Below are 18,446 nucleotides of genomic sequence, written 5' to 3'. Positions count from 1 at the left end.
AGGACAGTTTGTCACCTGATAGGCAGAGAGACGTATAAACTCCTGCCTAATATAAGAGTAGCTTTTCATTATATGGATGTAGAGATGATGAAAAAATTGATAGTGGCCATGATTCGCCCCAGGTTAGAATATGCAGCAGTAGTGTGGTCACACAAAAAGAAAGATATAAACAAGATTGAGAGAATACAAAGAACAGCAACCAAAATGGTCCCCAGTCTGGCAGATGTCGTACAGAAAGAGGCTGGAAAAGCTGGATTTGCCTTCCTTAGAAGAAAAGGAGAAAGAGAGGCACCATGATTGCAGTGTTCAGGACCATGATGGGAGTAGATAAAACTGACAAAGAAGATCTGTTTTTATGGGATAAGAGAGTAACAAGAGGACACAGAATGAAACTGAAGAAGTCAAGCTGCTTGAAGGATATCAAGAAATATAGTTTTCCTCGTAGATGTATAGACCTGTGGAATAGCCTGAGAAACCGTCCAGTCTAAAAACTTAAACGAGTTTAAAGCTAAATTTGACTTCTTGAGAAACAGAGACGGGACCCCACGAGCACAGCTCATTTCCTGTATATCACAATTAATACACTCACACACACACAGACACAAACACACACACACACACACACACCTGTGCTGGGATAACCAATCCCTTTCCCCTTGTGACCTCTATTTCCTTACCCAACATTCCTTCCATCTCCCTAAGGACTTCCACTTCATCTGTCCCTTTGTTTCTCTCCATCCTTGTGCCATGATCTGTAATCCCTCTCCCCTGGACCTCACCTTCCTTACCCTACCTGCCCCCCCTCCAGCCAAAACATCACGCCCCCTTACACCCCCACTACCTTCTGCTATATACATACAGGAAATGTGGTGTATATTCAGCAATTGTATTCTGAGGAAGCCATGAGGAGAAACATCAATACACACTAAGTCCCACATCAGTGTTTCTTTCTCCAAAATGAAATGAAACAAAATGATTTTAAACATGCTTGAGTTTGGTGATTTTCTCATTACAGTTCAACAATTTCTAGGTGATCTTACAGATTCTAGCCAGCAACAAGGGCATCACTGGAATATGTACTAAGCAGAGAACATTATGGTGGACTTCTATCTCTCCCCTAAGTTGGCTGAAGTAACAGTTGCCTCCCCATCTGACTTCTCTCCATCATTATCTATTACAGGTATCTCTTGTATCAAATTCTTGTGCTTTCTCCCAATCTTCAGTGCATGGGAAGGTAGCCTCAAACTGTCTACTGTAACTGGCCCACATTCTGGTTGGTCAGTGCTGTCAGAGTCACTGTCACAGTTGGCATGTTTTGAGGGAGAACCAAGAAGAGTTCCATCTTCTTCACTGTCTTCTTCACTGTTGCTCAGCTCACTCATCAACAAATTCTGGCAGACAAAATAAAACAAATAAAATGCTGTAAAGTACTGACTTCACTATTTCTGTGGTATCTTCTTGTACTCTGGACAGTCTGAGATGTTGCTGTTGTTGGTACGGTAAGTAATCCCAGTCTGTTTGGCCAGGCATGACCCATCAACCACAAGCAAGCAACTGTCCTTGCTGGGCCATTCTGTGCTGTGAACTGATGTTCCCTTGTAGAGAACAGTGCCTCGCACAGTGAGGTGCAGGGAAGAATGTAGAGGTTTGGTTCCTGCATGGGCATTGTATTTGCATCTCCACTCAGTCAACAGGGACACCATAGTAGACTCCACATCATCCCATTATCTGGTTATATGGTTACCACCAAGTGTTGCAATTGGTTTCCTAAGTTACAGAACACCATTATGCTTGTCACTCAGTGTAGAGCCACCTGATATGGAAAGAAGAGTGATAAAGTGACAGGAAGGATGGCAGAAATAGGAAGAGTGAAGGTCAGACACATAAAATGATAACGGTGAAGGAAGTTGTGGCCAGCACTATATGAATGAATAAGGTGGTTAAAAATTACACTGCAGTACACTGTACAGTATTATTCATTTACTGACTGCTGATATTCTCTACATGGCTCAAATACAGTAATTTTTGGTTTGTCTCTGATTTATTATAATGTTCTGTATATTAGGCTTAAGAGCCTGTCGCCTATGGCCCAGCAGTACTCCTGTATAAAATATAGCTCCTCTTGTCACCACTTTGGCACTAACACCCACTGTTTACACTCAATACATGCTAGTGTTGTCTCATACAGGACTGGTGTATTTGCATTAGCAGGGGAGTATTTCTGATTTGTCAGTGGGTTTTAAAGTGTACCTGTAAAGTCTGTTTCAACAAAATTCAAGGCCTGCAACTGTTCCCTGCCACAGCTAGGCTTTGAACCCATGTTCGCTGGGACAGCAGACAACCTCTCTACTAATTTGGCCAAACATGACATTTTTTTTTTTAACAAAGAATATGTGGAATACGTTTGACATTTTGAAAGACTTTCGGTAATCTACAATAGCACTAGATGCTAACATTCAATCCCAAAACATTCCTTACCATGTGTGAGGGCCCCAGGTTAGGATACTTCAGTCAATAGAATTTAATTTAACTCTTTGACTGAGGTACACATCTCTCTATCCTATACAGGGTGGTGCAAATGTAGGTTACATTTACCATTTATTCCAACACAAAAGACACACTTTAGTCTCATAAGTGTTCAAAGTGTCCATCCTCACCATTGACACATTCCTGGAGTCTGTCAGCCACACTTCGACACATGGTAATGCACACGTCCAGGTTGGTGTTGATTTCCTGGCAGGCCTCTGTAATGTCAACCTATTTTGCACCACCCTGTATAACATCTATCTACAGCCAGATGCAATAATCCTGTAAGGGGTGCCCATTTGTCTCTGATTTACCAGCAGTTGTTGTATGGGGAGCGGCACTAACCCTCCACCAACCCACTTGCAGATACACGAGGAACACATAAGGGCTGGTTACATGGTTAACACCCAGCCAGTGGCATACCTGAGGGGAGGCAGGGGGCAGGGGGCTGTCTGAAATTGTCCCCCAGGACCCCAATTGAGGGGGGCCCCCAAAAGCCTTAAAAATTTATACGTTTTATAGTGCCCCTCCCCGGAAAACAGCTAACTAAAAAGACGAACAAGAAACCTTGGACAAGGACTGACCAAATGATGACAACCAAGGACCGGACAAAGGACATGGTACGGATCGCGACGTGGAATGTAAGGGGTGTGAATGATGAGGTGAAAAAGAGATTGTCCAGGTGCTTGTGGATGCGGAACTGGATGTATGTGGAGTAACTGAAACTAAATGGAGAGGAGAGAGTGTGAGAGAATGGAAGTATGGATGGGGTATATGTGCAGGAGTAGGTGAGAACGAGAGGGCAAAAGAAGGAGTGTGTATTGTTGTGAGTAAAAGATGGAAGAAGATCATAAGACAGTATGGATCAGTTGGCTCAAGGATTGTGTGGATAAGATTGAAAGTTGGAATACAAATGTGGGCGAATGTGTGTGTGTATGTGCCAATGCAAGGTCGTGCAAGCAGAGTGAGAGAAGAGTTATGGACAAATGTGGAAGTGTGCATGGAAAAGCTTGGAAGGACTGAGAGAGTGTTTCTGATTGGTGATATGAATGGTAAAGTAGGGAATGTGAAGGTGGATGGAATAGTTGGTGAGTGGGATGTGCCTGGTGAGATAGATAAGAATGGCAGTGCATTAGTGGACATTTGTGCCAGAAGGGGGTTGGCGATAGCCAATACCCTCTTCAGGCACAAAATGCTCCACAGGTATACATGGCGAGTGATGAGAAGGGTGGGTGGTGAACTGAATGAAAGGAAGGCAATGACTGATTATGTGTGTGTGGATGAAAGGATGCGAAGATGTGTAATGGATGCAAGAGCTTATAGAGGTTAGGGGAGTGGACTTTCTGACCACTACTTGGTGGTGGCCAGAATCAAGATCCAAGTAAGATGGAGAAACAGAAGAAGGGAAGCACAGAAGGAAGGAGTAGTTGCAAGGAAAGGTTACAAGAGGATGAGAAAAAGGCAGAATATAAGAAAGAAGTGGAGGAGCGATTGGCTAAATATGAATTGGAGCAGATGGGGGACGTGGAAGGTGTGTGCAAGATATTCACAGAAAAAATATGTGCAGCATGTGATGTGTGTTGTGTGGGGTGAAGAGAAGACGGAAGGGGGTGCAAGGAACAGCATGGTGGAATGAAGAGATGAGACAGGCCGTGGCACAAAAGAAGGAAACATACGATGAATGGATGAGAAATAGGGACGTGGAAGAAGCTGAGATGTGGAAGAGAGAGTTATATGTAGAAAGGAACAGAGAGGTGAAAAGATTAGTAAGAGAGAGTAAGAAGAGAGTGGATGAGGAATTTGGAAGGAAATTGAGTGTAAAGTGGAGGGACTGTAAGAAAATGTTCTGGAATGAGGTGAAGAGAGTAAGACAGGGTGCCCGTGAAGTTAGTAGGGGAGTGAAAGATAAAAATGGTAGATTACTAGTGGAGAAGGGAGAAAAAGTGAGCAGATGGAGAGAACACTTTAAGGAACTGTTGAACATAAAGAATGGAAGTAATGCGAGTACAAGTGGTTGGGAAATGGCTGGGAGAAGGAGGGAGGTGAGAAGACAGGAAGAAATCAGTAGAATTGAAGTTGTGGAAGCAATGAAGAAAGTCAAATTGGGGAAAGCCCCAGGAATTGATGAAGTGTGTGGTGAAATGCTGAAGCATGGGGGAGAGACAGTAGTAGAATGGATGTGGAAGATATGCAGACTGGCCTGGGAAGAAGCTGAGTGATAAAAGTTTGGCACAAAGGCCAGGCACTAGGACCGATGTGGTCATTCAGCGCCTAATAACTAAAAAATAAAAACTGAAATGAAAAGACAACACCATAAAATCTATAAGTTAAATGTCATAAAGTATGTCACAGTCTGATAAAAATTTGGCAACCTTTAAAATATCTGGAGAAATACCCAAAATGTCGGAGACACTGTGGGTATCAAAACCCACAGTGCCCCGGGGAATATGAAATTTTCTGCAGTGAACTAAAACATGTTCCCCCGTCACAGGGACGTGACAAGCCTCACAAAGGGAAGCGTCACCGCCACATTTTATGTGGCGGTGTGTTAACCATGTATGACCTATACGAAGTCTGGTCAGCACAACATCCAAGTGCCTGCTCGGAGTGCTGTCCGACACCGGCCAAACCTGCACAGAAGGATGTGTTGCTTTCAATTTATTGTTTGTGACAGTGGAGGATGACCACCTCTCCTGCCACTTCCTCCTGATAAAATCTGATATATGTCGCCTAAGATCGGGAAAAGGGACAGGAAAGTTACCTAGAGCACCATGAACGGCTTCCTTAGCTGCAATATCTGCCTCCTCGTTGCCTGGTAAACCCACATAAGCAGGAATCCTGCAAAATTGAAGTCTCTTGCGACGGGAAGCTAAACGATACAGCCACTCCTAAATTAGCTGCACCAAAGGGTGAGTGCTGGAAAAATTCTGAATGGCTGTAAGGGCACTCAGCGAGTCAGAGTATAGGGTAAACTGGCTGTCTCTACTGTCATGTGCTAATTTTAATGCATGGACAACAGCGTGAAGTTCAGAGGTAAAAACTGAAGCAGCACCGTGGAGTCTCGCCTGATGCATAGTATCCTCAAGGATGACTGCGCAGCCAACGCCAGAATCCAATTTTGACCCATCTGTGTAAATTTTAGTGGCTGAGTCATGAATCTGGGAATGTTCAAGAAACAGGGCTTTAACTTCAGCTGATAATCTCGACTGCTTAGTACAGGCAGGTTTGCAAACATGGACCTCTGGAATAATCCAAGGAGGGATCGGAAAATAAGAGATTTACTGTACCTGGACGTTGTGGAAGAAGGTGTCCTGTAAAAATCCATGCATATGAATAAGAAGAGGCCTTGGAAAATTCTTACGTTCCTCATACTTCTGTGCCAGACGAAAGTCCTTCATCAGATGGTAAACAGGGTTAGACAAGGGAGTTTGAGTCTTAAACAAAAGCTGAAAACTAATGCCCACTCTGTGAAGATCCAAAGGTAGCTTACCTGCCATAATATACAGACTCTCTGCAGGCGAAGTGCGGAAGGGGCACGTGCAGATTCTCACTGCTGAGTTATGACCAGGGTCTAGAAGCTTCAGGGTAGACTTGGCTGCTGAGGAGTATAACTGGCAACCATACTCCAATTTGGAACGACATAGGGCATCATATAGTCAAAGAAGTGCTGGTCTGTCAGCATCCCAAAACTTCCCACTAAGAACCTTAAGGATATCTAGAGACCGCGTGACAGTGGCCTTTAGTTGTAGAATATGGTCCATCCAAGTAAGTCTACTGTCAAGAGTAAGCCCCAAGAAACGCACCTTATCTTCATAGGGCTAGATGTTATCTCCCAGGAGTAGGTGAGGAACTGCTGCTAAATTCCTCCTCGAGAATTTGATAGCCACAGTTTTTTGGGGAGAGAAGCGAAAGCCCCACTCCTCAGCCCACGTTTGTGCTGTATTAATGGCATTTTGCAACCGCAGTCTTGCAGTACAGTATTAGGGTCGGCTGCAGCACAGTATATGGCAAAGTCATCAACAAAGAGTGAACTTTGGATCATAGCTTCATTTTCAACTCTCTCGGCTACTCTATTGATGGCCATGATGAAACATGTGACACTTAAAATGCTGCCTTGGGGTACCCCCTTGGGTTGCAGAACTTTGGGGGAGACTGTGAGACCAATTCGGACTCGGATATAACGCGTGCAAAGGAAACTCTGCAGGAATTGGAACATAGTCCCACACAAACCTTTAGATCGTAAGCTGGACAATACACCCATACACCATGTCGTATCATGTGCTTTCTCCAAGTTAAAAAAGACCCCAAGAGTGTGTCTGTTAACCCACTGACTGCAGCTGTATCATATATGATATCTGAGTCCAAATGGCTCTGACTGTGGCTGTATCATATATGATTTCCTGCTTTCAAAAATTCCGCCTTCAGAAATGGCACAAAACAAATTAGCTAGCAATTCATGGCACCCTATAGAATATTGCCATACACAGATTATGCATTTTCACGAGGTGCAAAGCTCAGCTCAGTTACCTACAAAATGCCAAAGGTAAAGGTACGAAATCTTCTCCATGCTGCTGCTAGGAGTAGCCCAAGCAAATATTGGATGAAATCTCTGGATGAGTGTAGTGATGATAGTGATACATTGTTAGATGATGACAATGATGGTTTAGATGCTGATTTACACCTTATCTGATCGCAAGATTGACACTGACAACACAGTGCAACCATAACACATTGTTTGCCTGGCACCACCACACAGGGAATATTTATTACTTCACAGACCTGTATCAGAGGAAATTTTTTTGTTTGCTATATTGTGTTATATATCATTGAACTCGGGCTTTTTTTCTCTATGTTTTGACAATATTATTTCTTTTCTAATATTTTTTTCTAAATATTTGAAAACTGCCGCACACAGGATGTACATGTAACCAAACACTGACGCAGTGAATGGGTTAATAATGAATCCGTTCTGAATATCTGTTGTCAGGCACTAAAGAGGGTCCATGGTGGACCGATTTCTACAAAAACCAAACTACACGGAGGAAATGTGGCCTCCAGTCTCCAGCCACCAGACTAACCTATGGTTAACCATCTTTTCAAATAATTTGCACAAACAACTGGTAAGTGCTATAGGTCTGTAACTTGTTGGAAGTGTGGCATCTTTTCCTGGTTTAGGAATGGGAATAATGACTGACGTCATCCAGCTCTTGGGAATGGTGGCTGAGAACCAAACTGCATTGTAAATGTCTGGCAAAAGCTACAGATACTCATGTGGAATGTGGCGAATCATGTCGTAATGTATGCCATCTTCGCCGGGAGCAGAACCCCCTGTGGCTCATAGAGCTTGAGTCAATTCCCGGAATATAAAAGGCCTATTATATACTTCCTGGTCCAACACAGCAGAGCCCATAGGGGATGCCGATGGACACCTCACTAAGTCGGAACTACTTGCATGGTCCGGGACTGCAGAGTCCAAAGGAGGTACTGACTGGCGCCCCACTGAACCTGAAATATTGGCAAAATAGTGTACAATGATGTTAGACACCTCTTCCGGGTCTGAAACCACAGCTCCGTCCACCTTCAGACAAGGAGGTGGGTAGGGAGCAAATGTACCAGACAGCTTCCTCACTTTAGCCCAAACTCTCCCTATGGGTGTTTTAGATGTAATTCTTTCTATATATTTGTGCCACAAATTACGTTTAGCCCATTTAAAATATTTACTTTTTTTTCTAATGCTCTATGATATATTAAATAATTTTCCTGAGAAGCATTATGCTTATAATGTCTATAACAAGACCGTGTAATGTGTCTCAAGTTAGTACATGTCTTATCCCACCAAGGGACAACCAGACGACGAAAATTGCCAGAAGAACTGGGAATAGAAACCTGAGCATTCTCTAAGACCTGCCATACGAAGTAATCATATGCCTGGATGTGGGTCTCAAAAGATGAGAAATCAACAGAACAATTGAAGGCAGCTGAAAACTTTTCCCAGTCAGCTTTATCCACACACCACTTTGGAGGCGCTGATGGAGGTGACCTGTTAAGGGTGTCAATTATGATTGGGAAATGGTTGCTACCAAGCAGACATTGTGACACAGACCAACTGAGAGATAGCAATAAATCAGAGGAACAAATACTTTAGATCAGTGGAAGAGTAGGAGTTACAGTGCAATGCGTCGTGTGCAGGAGCACCATTGTTAAGTAATGATAGATTCTTTAGCAGGAGTAATGATTCAACCATAGCACCATGCTCATCAGTGGAGTTCCCACCCCACAGAATGTTGTGGGCATTAAAATCCCCGAGTAACAAAACAGGAGGTTGCAGCATCTGCACCAGCTCCAGTTCATCCAGCTGTACCACGTCATCAGGTGGGAGATACAGTGAACAAACAATGCACATTTTGTCCAGTAATACCTGCACAGCACAGGCCTGCAGGAAAGTTGGAAGATCCATTCGAGCATGATAAATGCTCTTTTTGACAATAATGGCTGCCCCACCTTTTGCCAGAAGACCTGCAGGCGGTAGTGAGCTATAGTACACATAGTTGAATCCTGGGTTGAATGAATGATAACCCAACTTCGTTTCTTGCAGGCAAAGGCCATCCCAGCCAAACGTGTTCTTCAAGATAGCAATTTTGTCGCAATTAACGCATAAACCCCTACAATTCCACTGAATAATCTTAGGCATGATATTCTGAGGAGGATATGAGCAGTACCTACTGGGACTCAACATGCGAGGATGCCGCAATTTCCATATGAAGTTCTGATCGATCACCTTCTACGACTAAACGTTTACGTTCCAACCTGTTTAAGGAGCCACTTCGACGGTTCTTTTACACTTCTTCCTAGTGTGTTGTTCTAGGACGGTGAGGGCTATGTTCCCTAGACTGAGAAGAGTGCTCCTGGACATTTCTACCATCGTGTGTAGTGTTAAAGCCCAACTTTGATTTCTTTTGAGTAGGAGAGGTGGCGAGTAGTGAAGACTTATTTTTCAGATGTTGACACTCCACTCCCTCTATATCATCATCATTAGACTGGGGACTGATCTTTCTCTTCTTGTCTTTCTCTGCCTCAGAGACTGGTGGCTGCCGAACGCAGGTGCTATTACCACCATGGGGCAAAGCACAAGCACCAGAAACAGATGACAAAGGCTGATGATAAAAGTGTTTGTGGGACCCCTTTCCTGGGCCTTTGATACTTGCCGGGGTACTCTTTGGAGATTTGCTGTGGTGCGCATTCCAGTCAGGGCCCTTCTGGATGCCAGACCGAGATGGAGACTTAACTTTTTCACCCACATGAGAATCTGTCACAGCAGGATGGTTATGTCTATCCTTAGGTGTCCCAGAAGTCTCTGCCATAGAGCTATTCTGTGTCATGGTAGACAACTGAGTGGCACTACTCCCTCCTGAGGAGGGAGCTGCTTTCCCTGTAGTAGAAACTGAGGAAGCAAAGGAGTGTCTTCCAAGTTTCCATCTGTAGGGTAGCTCTTGCCTAGCACTTCCAAAGCTAATACGCTGGGTATTTGCCAAAGTCACTATATCCTGCTCTAATTTGTAGATGTCACACTGACGGGACGATGGGGAATGAGGGCCCTGACAATGAAAACAATAAATCCCACAGTCACATTCCGAGGGGTCATGTGCCTCCAATGAGGTGCAGTGACTGCAGCGGGCCCCATTCCTACAAAACTTCTTTAGATGACCATACTCAAAACAATTATAACATTGCATGGGCCTTTCATGAAAAGACTTCACTCTAAGCCGTAAGGGGTTGATGTCAACATGGTCTGGTAAGTGGGATCCACAGAAAGTAAGTATCACCAATTTCTGCTTTAATTTGCGAACAGAAGACACACTGTCAGGGCAAATACCCATAATCTCCAGATCAGAAAACTCATGCAGGTCCTCACAAAAGACTACCCCATTCGTTTTCGTTTTTAAAGGCTCCAACATGCTTGCATGTGTCGGCCTTGGTCACCTAATGGCGGCTCTCCACGCTGCACGATCCATTGCAGCCTCCCTGTTCAGTCCCTTAACCCTAAGGTCACACTTAATGACCTCGTCCCATGTCTTTCTCGGTCTACCGGGTACCCCTCATAACCCCACCCCCAATATTAACACTTCTCACCTTCCTCACCCAATTATCATCCCCCATCCTCTCCACATGTCCAAACCACCTCAATCTACCTCTCCTCATCACAACACCAATACACTCCAGTCCCATCCTACCTCTCAACTCTTCCATCGTAAACCCAGCCCCTCCAGGCCTTGGACGCAGGGATGCACTGCACATCCACCTAATCATTGTCATTTCTGTACGTCTGAGCCGGCGAATATCTTCCTCCTTCACTGCCCAGGTCTCACTACCATACAGCATTACACTCCTAACACATGCTGCATACAAAGACCCCTTAGCATGTAGGGAGAGCCCTCTCAATGTCAGGAGAGGCAAGAGCTCCCTGAACTTCTTCCAACCACTTCTCATCCTAGCCACAGAGCTAGTTCCAGCTCCACCTCCAGCACACAACATGTCTCCCAAATAACAAAACTCTTCCACACACTCAAGAGATTCACCAGCAAGTTCAATCCTTTCACGTCTGACAATCTCCACCTTCTCACCCTGGCACGCCGTACACATAAAATCAGCATTATCTCGCAGTCTACCTCTGATACCACTACATCTCTTATGCACCCATTTATCACACACACCGCACAAGATGGAATTACTTCCCACGCCCTTGTGGCAAACTGCACGTGGCCACTCTCCCTCGTCTTTGACAATACCGCCACCAACCCTAGATATCATCACTTTTGTTTTACCTGCATTTACCCTTAAACCCTTTTGCCCCATACCATCTCTCCACTTCCTAAACCTTTCCTCCGCCTCCCTTTCGTTCTCTGCAATTAACACCAAATCATCAGCATACAACAACTCCCACGGGAGTCCGTTTCTAAAGTCACGTGAAAGGGCTTCTAGTACCATGATAAACAACATGGGACTCAAGACTGACCCCTGATGCACACCAACATTCACGGAAAACTCATCACTCAAATCTCCATTCACTCTCACCTGGGTGTGAGCACCCACATACATGGCCATAACCACCCTAACCAGCCACTCCTCCAAGCCAAGCTTTCTCATTGCCCACTTCACCACCTCTCTAGGGACTCTGTCAAAGGCCTTTTCCAAATCAACAAAAACAAAATAAAGATCCCTTCTCCTACCAATATATTTTTCCTGAAGCCAGTGGTCCCCCTACCTGGCATAAACCCAAACTGCATCTCATCAACATTCGCTCTTTCTCTAATCATACCTTCTAAAACTCTCTCCATTACCTTCATTATCTGATCTAAAAGCTTTATACCTCTATAATTTCTTCTTTCCAGGGAATCACCCTTCCCTTTATACACCCCATTAGAGTAATTAAAGCCCTTGTGGGGCTATACTGTTGTGAATGGACAGTCAGAGGGGCAAGGCATGTGTTGCAACATCCTCCCCTGAATAACATTCTTAGCACAGAGTAGAACCCCCTTGCCACTGCACTTGATATTCTCCTTTGGGATGGAACCCACCTCCTTCTGGAGGTAGTGATAAGCATGGATAAGGTTGGAGTTGTTCTCTTTATAATAAGCAACAAACCACTCAGGGGCTGGGGAAACCCTCTGTTTATCCTTCTGGAACACATAATCCATAAACACGTTAGGCACATAATCTTCAGCATGATCAATGACATTCTCCGAAAGCATCAAGGAGGTTAATACATCAGATCCCCTCAAAGACAAATCAGGTGCCGCAGCATGCGCAGCTGTTGCCGTGGAAGCATCCAGGAATGTCACGTAGCAGTTATTTAGGGTGCCAGTTGTGTCCACATTGTGCAGTCTTATACAGTACGGGAAACAACCTCAAACTCTTTGAAAAGACAATGAATTGAGTTATATGTCAATGTACTGGGTATATTTCTCAGTACTGCACTGTCTGCAGTCAAGCTGTGCAGGGGTGCATTTTCTTTTTCCATATAATTATTCAGGAACTTCACTCCCCCACCACTCTACCCACCACGAAGCCCAACAAGAGGAGGCTGTGAACCAGAGATGATACCATTGGCGACCCCAGAGGTGGTGAGAGAGTATACGCCGGTAACCACTGGGGGACCTGGGCAAGGGTGACTCCAGGACAATAGGAGCCACCAGGCCCTCCAGTGCCCACTTGACCCCATCCAACACATGATCAGCTAATTGACCTGGTCGGGCCCAACCAGGCCGCCCGTCTAGCCAGAATAAGGGACCAAAGAAGTGTATTGCTAGCTGCAGGGTGCACCGTGCAGCATCGCTCAACCACCAGGATTCCCATCTCCCAGCATTACAGGACGCCACGCACGGCAAACAAGTGGGGAGACAACAGTCCCTCCCTAGATGGCAGGTGGGCAGGGACTAGCATCACAGCAGGCCTCCTCCACCAGTGATGTAGGGGGTGCTTGGTCCACGACACTGACAAATGCCAAACCCTACAAAGGCAGGCACGCCTCCAAAGTAGGTGGCACTGCCAGCCATGGGGAGACAACAGTCCCTCCCTAGATGGCAGGTGGGCAGGGACTAGCATCGCAGCAGGCCTCCTCCACCAGTGATGTAGGGGGTGCTTGGTCCACGACACTGACAAATGCCAAACCCTACAAAGGTAGGCACGCCTCCAAAGTAGGTGGCACTGCCAGCCACGCTTCAAGTGCTGCCACAATGTCAAGGTGACCCCCCTCAGCGGGGCCTGGGAGGAAGATAGAGTCCCGGAGAACGGAAGTCAGGTATAATTACCGTATTCCCTTGTACAAAGGAAAAAGGGAAAAAGAAGTACATGGTAATCATAGGGGGATTTGTCTTCTTAGTGTAACAGGAAAAGTGTATGGTAGGACACATATTGACAGAGTTAGGGAAATAACAGAGGAGTTAGTTGAAGAAGAACAGGGAGGCTTTAGGAAGGGATGAGGTTGTGTAGATCAGATATTCATTCTTAGATCTTTAGTGGAAAAGTTTCTAGAGAAGGGAAAGAAGTTGTATGCAGCCTTCATGGATTTGGAGAAAGCATATGACAGGGTGGATAGACAAGGATTGTGGCAAGTATTAAGAATATATGGAGTAGATGGGAAGTTGCTGAATGCTGTGAAGAGTATGTATGATGATGCTAAGGCTGCAGTGCATGTGGATGGTGAACTGAGTGAATTTTTCTATTTGAAAGTTGGGTTGAAACAGGGATGTGTCATGTCTCCATGGCTGTTCAATCTGTACATGGATGGGGTAATAAAAGAGATACAAGGCAGGGCAGTGGATGCTGGAGTGGCCCTGGTGAGAGAGGGTAGCGCTTGGAAACTCCCTGTACTGTTGTTTGCAGATGATACTGTGTTGTTAAGTGAAGATAAAGGGGAGCTGCAAGGCTTGCTCGATGAGTTTGGGAGTGTGTGTAAGAAACGGAATCTAAAGGTGAATGCAGGGAAGAGTAAAGTGATGGTCTTTGAGAGAGGTGAAGTCAGTGAACGTACAGTGAGGTTGGATGGTGAGGAAATGGAAAATGTGAGTACGTTTAAGTACTTGGGGAGTGTGATGAGTAAGGATGGAAGTTTGGAGGGTGAAGTGCTTGAAAGGGTACAACAAGGAAGGAAGGTTGCTGGTTCCTTGAAAGCAGTGTTAAGAAACATGGAAGTGAGCATGAAAGTGAAAAAGTTACTACATGACAGTACTGTGATACCAACTCTAACGTATGGACGTGAAGCTTGGACCTTGATGGAAGGACACAAGTCAAGAATGAGAGCAGTGGAAATGAGTTATTTAAGAGGAGTCTGTGGAGTCACATGGAGAGACAGGCTGACAAATGAGGATATAAAGGAGCGTTGTGGTGTGGATGTGGATGTGATAGGAAACGTTAGGAGGAACACACTGAGGTAGTTTGGCCACGGGGAGAGGATGGAGGGTGAGAGACTGACGAGGAGAGTGTATGTGAGTGAGGTGGAGGGGGGGAGAGGGAGGGGGAGGCCAAGGATGAGATGGAGGGATGGAGTGGAGAGGTATATGAGAGAGGGGTGTGTGAGTTGGGAGCAGGGCAGTGAAATGGCGGGGAACAGGGCGACATGGAGGCAATTTGTTTGTTGCCACCCCGTACGGGATTGAGGTGTCTGGCAAAGGATAGATAGATAAAAATATATATATTTATCATCCCGACAATCCCGGCTGAGATATTAGATAGGTTTTGAGAATGAGATATCTGGCAACTTGTAGCCAAGCGGTAGGACTAAACCTTCCGATGCATTTGAGACAGTCTCAGTCGTCACCTGACATTGCAACCGGTGGGTATAACACCACCGGCTCTTGAAAACTGGCTTTTATAACAAACAACAGTACTGTCTACGACTAATTGTGAGTATAAATTATTGGAAATACTTTCCATTGTACCAGTGTACATGAATATATATTTATTTTTAATTTTTGTAATTTTATAGGGTTGAGAGGATCACAGGACAATATTTAGAAGTTGCCATGACTGGGTTTTAATAACCAAAATATATTCTCCTGATGTGTTTTACAATATTATTAATGCTTTAATGAATCTGATAAATGTTTTTGATGGTGATGAGTTAGGTTTACCTTAGATTAGGTTAGGTAGGGTGAGGTTAGGTGGGTTGGTACATCGTAACATCAGCATCAAAAATAATTACCCACTTCATTAATAACACTGTAAAACACACCACAAAAATATACTCTGGTAATTAAAAACCAGTCATGGCAAGGACTACGAATGTTAAACCATTACACTATAAAGGCTGCCCACAGTTCTCTTACAGTATACCTATGGCAGGCCCTAGCTTTTTTGGGGCCCCCTATACAGCTGAATGCTGATTCTTAATCTAGTGAGTCAGCTTTGGACTTTTTTTATCAGCTAAGTGGTGGAGCATGTTTGTTCACTGCAAATCTTTTTCATCAAATCTCACTAGATGTTGGAGGGGGGGACCTCGCAAAGACCCTAGCCCCCCGGGCCCCCAAATCTCTAGGTACGCCCCTGCACCCAGCGTTGTAAATGGTTTACTGGCTTAGAGAAAACCATTAGGATATGGCCACACTGAATGTGACAAGCGAGGAGGTAGCATTGAGGAATAAGTGGCATGGTGAGAGTCAACAAAATGCCTGCCCAAATAGGAAGCGGCAACCTTGTGGGCGACAGATAGCCAGAAGCTGTTCATCGGTGCAGACATGCCTCAGGATGTCACTAGGCAGTGTGCTGCATTTCTGAACATGCTGCATCGTGTAGCGACGAGAGTGGAGGGTCAGCAGGGTGTCAAACTTCCCCTCTCATTCAGTGTCACCACCCACACGGGATATAGGGAATTTTATCGTGTTGCCTCATCCCTCTCCACTCAAGTCTCCCTGCTACCTCTCTGCTCATTCAGTGTTGCCAATCACATGGGGTTTAGGGAATTTTATCGTGTTGCCTCATCCCCCTCCGCTCAAGTCTCCCTGCTTCCTCCCCACTCATTCAGTGTCGCCACCCACATGGGATTTAGGGAATTTTATCGTGTTGCCTCATCCCTCTCCGCTCAAGTCTCCCTGCTCGCCGCGTTCTGTGCGGTCATACCCTTTGGCTTGTCACTTAATGTATAACCATCTAAAAAGGAAAGAAGAGTAATAAAAAGTAACAGAAAAGATGGGAGAAATTGGAAGAGAGGAGGGAAGACACAAAAAGAATGATAAAGGTGAAGGAAGTAGGCAGCACTACATCAAGTGAGTGGATGATGGTCATCACCACCTACCACAACCTACAGTATATGACATACGGAATATACTGTAACATATTTTTTCCTTTTAAGTACAGGTATACCTCGACATACAATACCCCTAGATGCGATACCCCGGCTTAACGATGGGGGAAGAAAATACCACCATACTCTGGCTAACGATGGCCAAACCCCGGTTTAACGATGTTTTTTTTTTTTTTTACTGATTCTGATTATATTTTTTACTAAATCTGTGTGTTTAAGTTGATTTTTTAACTGATTTTAGACTTAGATTAACATGTTTTAGCCATAGGTGGGGTGAACATTGTCATTTTGGGGTACAGTTAACTAAACTTGTTTCCAGGCTTATATTTGACAATTTTCATATTTTATTTGTTGGTTTTAGTGAGTTATTTATAGGCAATAGGCTAAGGTTAGCTTCTTTTACAGCTGTCAGGACATTTAGATTGGCTTTAACTTTGTTTCTGTACTCTTTTAGGTGGCTTTAGGACATGGTTGAGGGGAAATCCAAGGCTCAAAAACCCATCCCTATACATGTTAAATCTACCCAAAGATACAATATAGCCCCCCATATGATGGATTTTTACTTAACCAATTGCATTATGAAACTGGGGTATACCTGTACCATTATTCTGTGTTTTGTGTTTGGTGAGATTCACTGTCAAAATACAAAAAATACATGATAGGGTTAATACATGATCAATACTTAAACATTCTGATTTCAATCTTTCTTTCTCTGAATTATTCAGTTATAACTTTCTATTCCCTTCTGTACAAAGGCAAAATCATAAGTTACTTTCAATTCGTTAGTACCTTATCTGTCTTATTCTAAAATAATACATCAGACCCTTGATTTAATGTACATTGATAGATCAGATTTTAGATTTAATGAACATCATAAGGGCCACCTGATTTCCATATGCTATAATGAACAATGTTCGTTAAATGGGATGCAATAGGTCACAATACATGCGTGTCCTACCCTTTCTATTAAAACCTTGCCTGAAGTTGCCCTCTCTCCATTGTGACCGCTGAGTTGTAATAACATACTACAGTAATACTGTACTAGTCATGAAGAAATGCATTGACAAGGATCTAAAATAAACTGCAAAATGGCAAAATTATGCGTCAAGTTAGTGTAAAATGGGTACAGTTTTCATTTTTAGTACTAGAATATGCTATTGTACTCTCACTTTTCCTAAAATGTGTGTTGTACACAATCAAGTTCATTCCCTCCCCACACTCAAGTATCCTTTCCCCTTCCTCATTTCTTGTATCATAAACATAGTCCCCATGTGCTCCTTCATATCCCAGAGCTGCTTCACCTACATGACAATTCAAGGCCCCTCCCAAAACTAAAATCTCATCATCCCCCACACCACTTACTATACGTATTAAGCCATCCCAGGATCTATCCTTCTCTACCTCATCCAAGCCTGCCTGTGGAGCATATGCCAATATAAATGAAAACATCATCCCACCAAACAAAATTTTTACTTTCATTACATTCATGACATATTCCACCCATTTCATCTTAACCAACACACCCACACCACCATATCCATCAGCACTACCCTGTCAAAATAAATTGTGACAACAATCTCTACCGGCAATCATTCTGGCTGATCCTCCCCTATTTATTACTTCTTGCACACATCCAACATCCACCCACCTCCTACTCAACTCCTCAACTACTTCTCCTGCTCTACCCCTCACTCTTCCCACATTCCATGACACCACTCTAATCCCCTTGGGTGATTTAGTTTCATCAGGCTTGCTTCGATTCCCTTCCTTTTTTGTCATAATTGGTATAAACAACAGGGAGAGACAGACCACAGGCCCCACCCACTTACACAGTCCCTAGTCCAGGCATGGGATCTGAGACCCATAGCCCACCAGCTGTGACCAGTGGCTGTGGCAGTGGCCTTGGGGCACCCTGCCAGGAGAGCTACAGGGACATTCTCAAAGAGTGACTTGGCACTGTAACTGTCCCGCCATTATACACCCACTGATAGGGCAGCCTCCTGGGCACTGCTGTACTCCCAGGTTCGGGCTCCTTGCCATTGGATGGAAGTAGCAGCCTGGGAACCGCAATGTCCTGTACCTTCAAGCACAGATTCGGACCCCATCCACCTCAGCCCCAAAA

General features: G+C 44.5%; 1 protein-coding gene across 1 annotated transcript in view; it reads right to left on the bottom strand.

The window, feature by feature from the left end:
- Positions 1 to 869: 869 nt before the first annotated feature.
- LOC145399627 (NOP protein chaperone 1-like) overlaps positions 870 to 18,446 on the bottom strand; it is a 31,160-nt gene continuing 13,583 nt past the window's right edge. The window contains exon 4 of the mRNA XM_080272168.1: positions 870 to 1,391. Within this exon, the coding sequence (XP_080128294.1) occupies positions 1,107 to 1,391 (285 nt within the window). The 3' untranslated portion in view covers positions 870 to 1,106. The remainder of the gene's footprint in view (positions 1,392 to 18,446) is intronic.

This window comes from Coenobita brevimanus, chromosome 50, assembly GCF_032717465.1.
Source record: "Coenobita brevimanus isolate Jiangsu-jjx chromosome 50, ASM3271746v2, whole genome shotgun sequence".
Lineage (NCBI taxonomy): Eukaryota > Metazoa > Arthropoda > Malacostraca > Decapoda > Coenobitidae > Coenobita > Coenobita brevimanus.
Note: the sequence above shows the minus strand (reverse complement) of the source record. Positions and strands in the feature narration are given on the sequence as shown.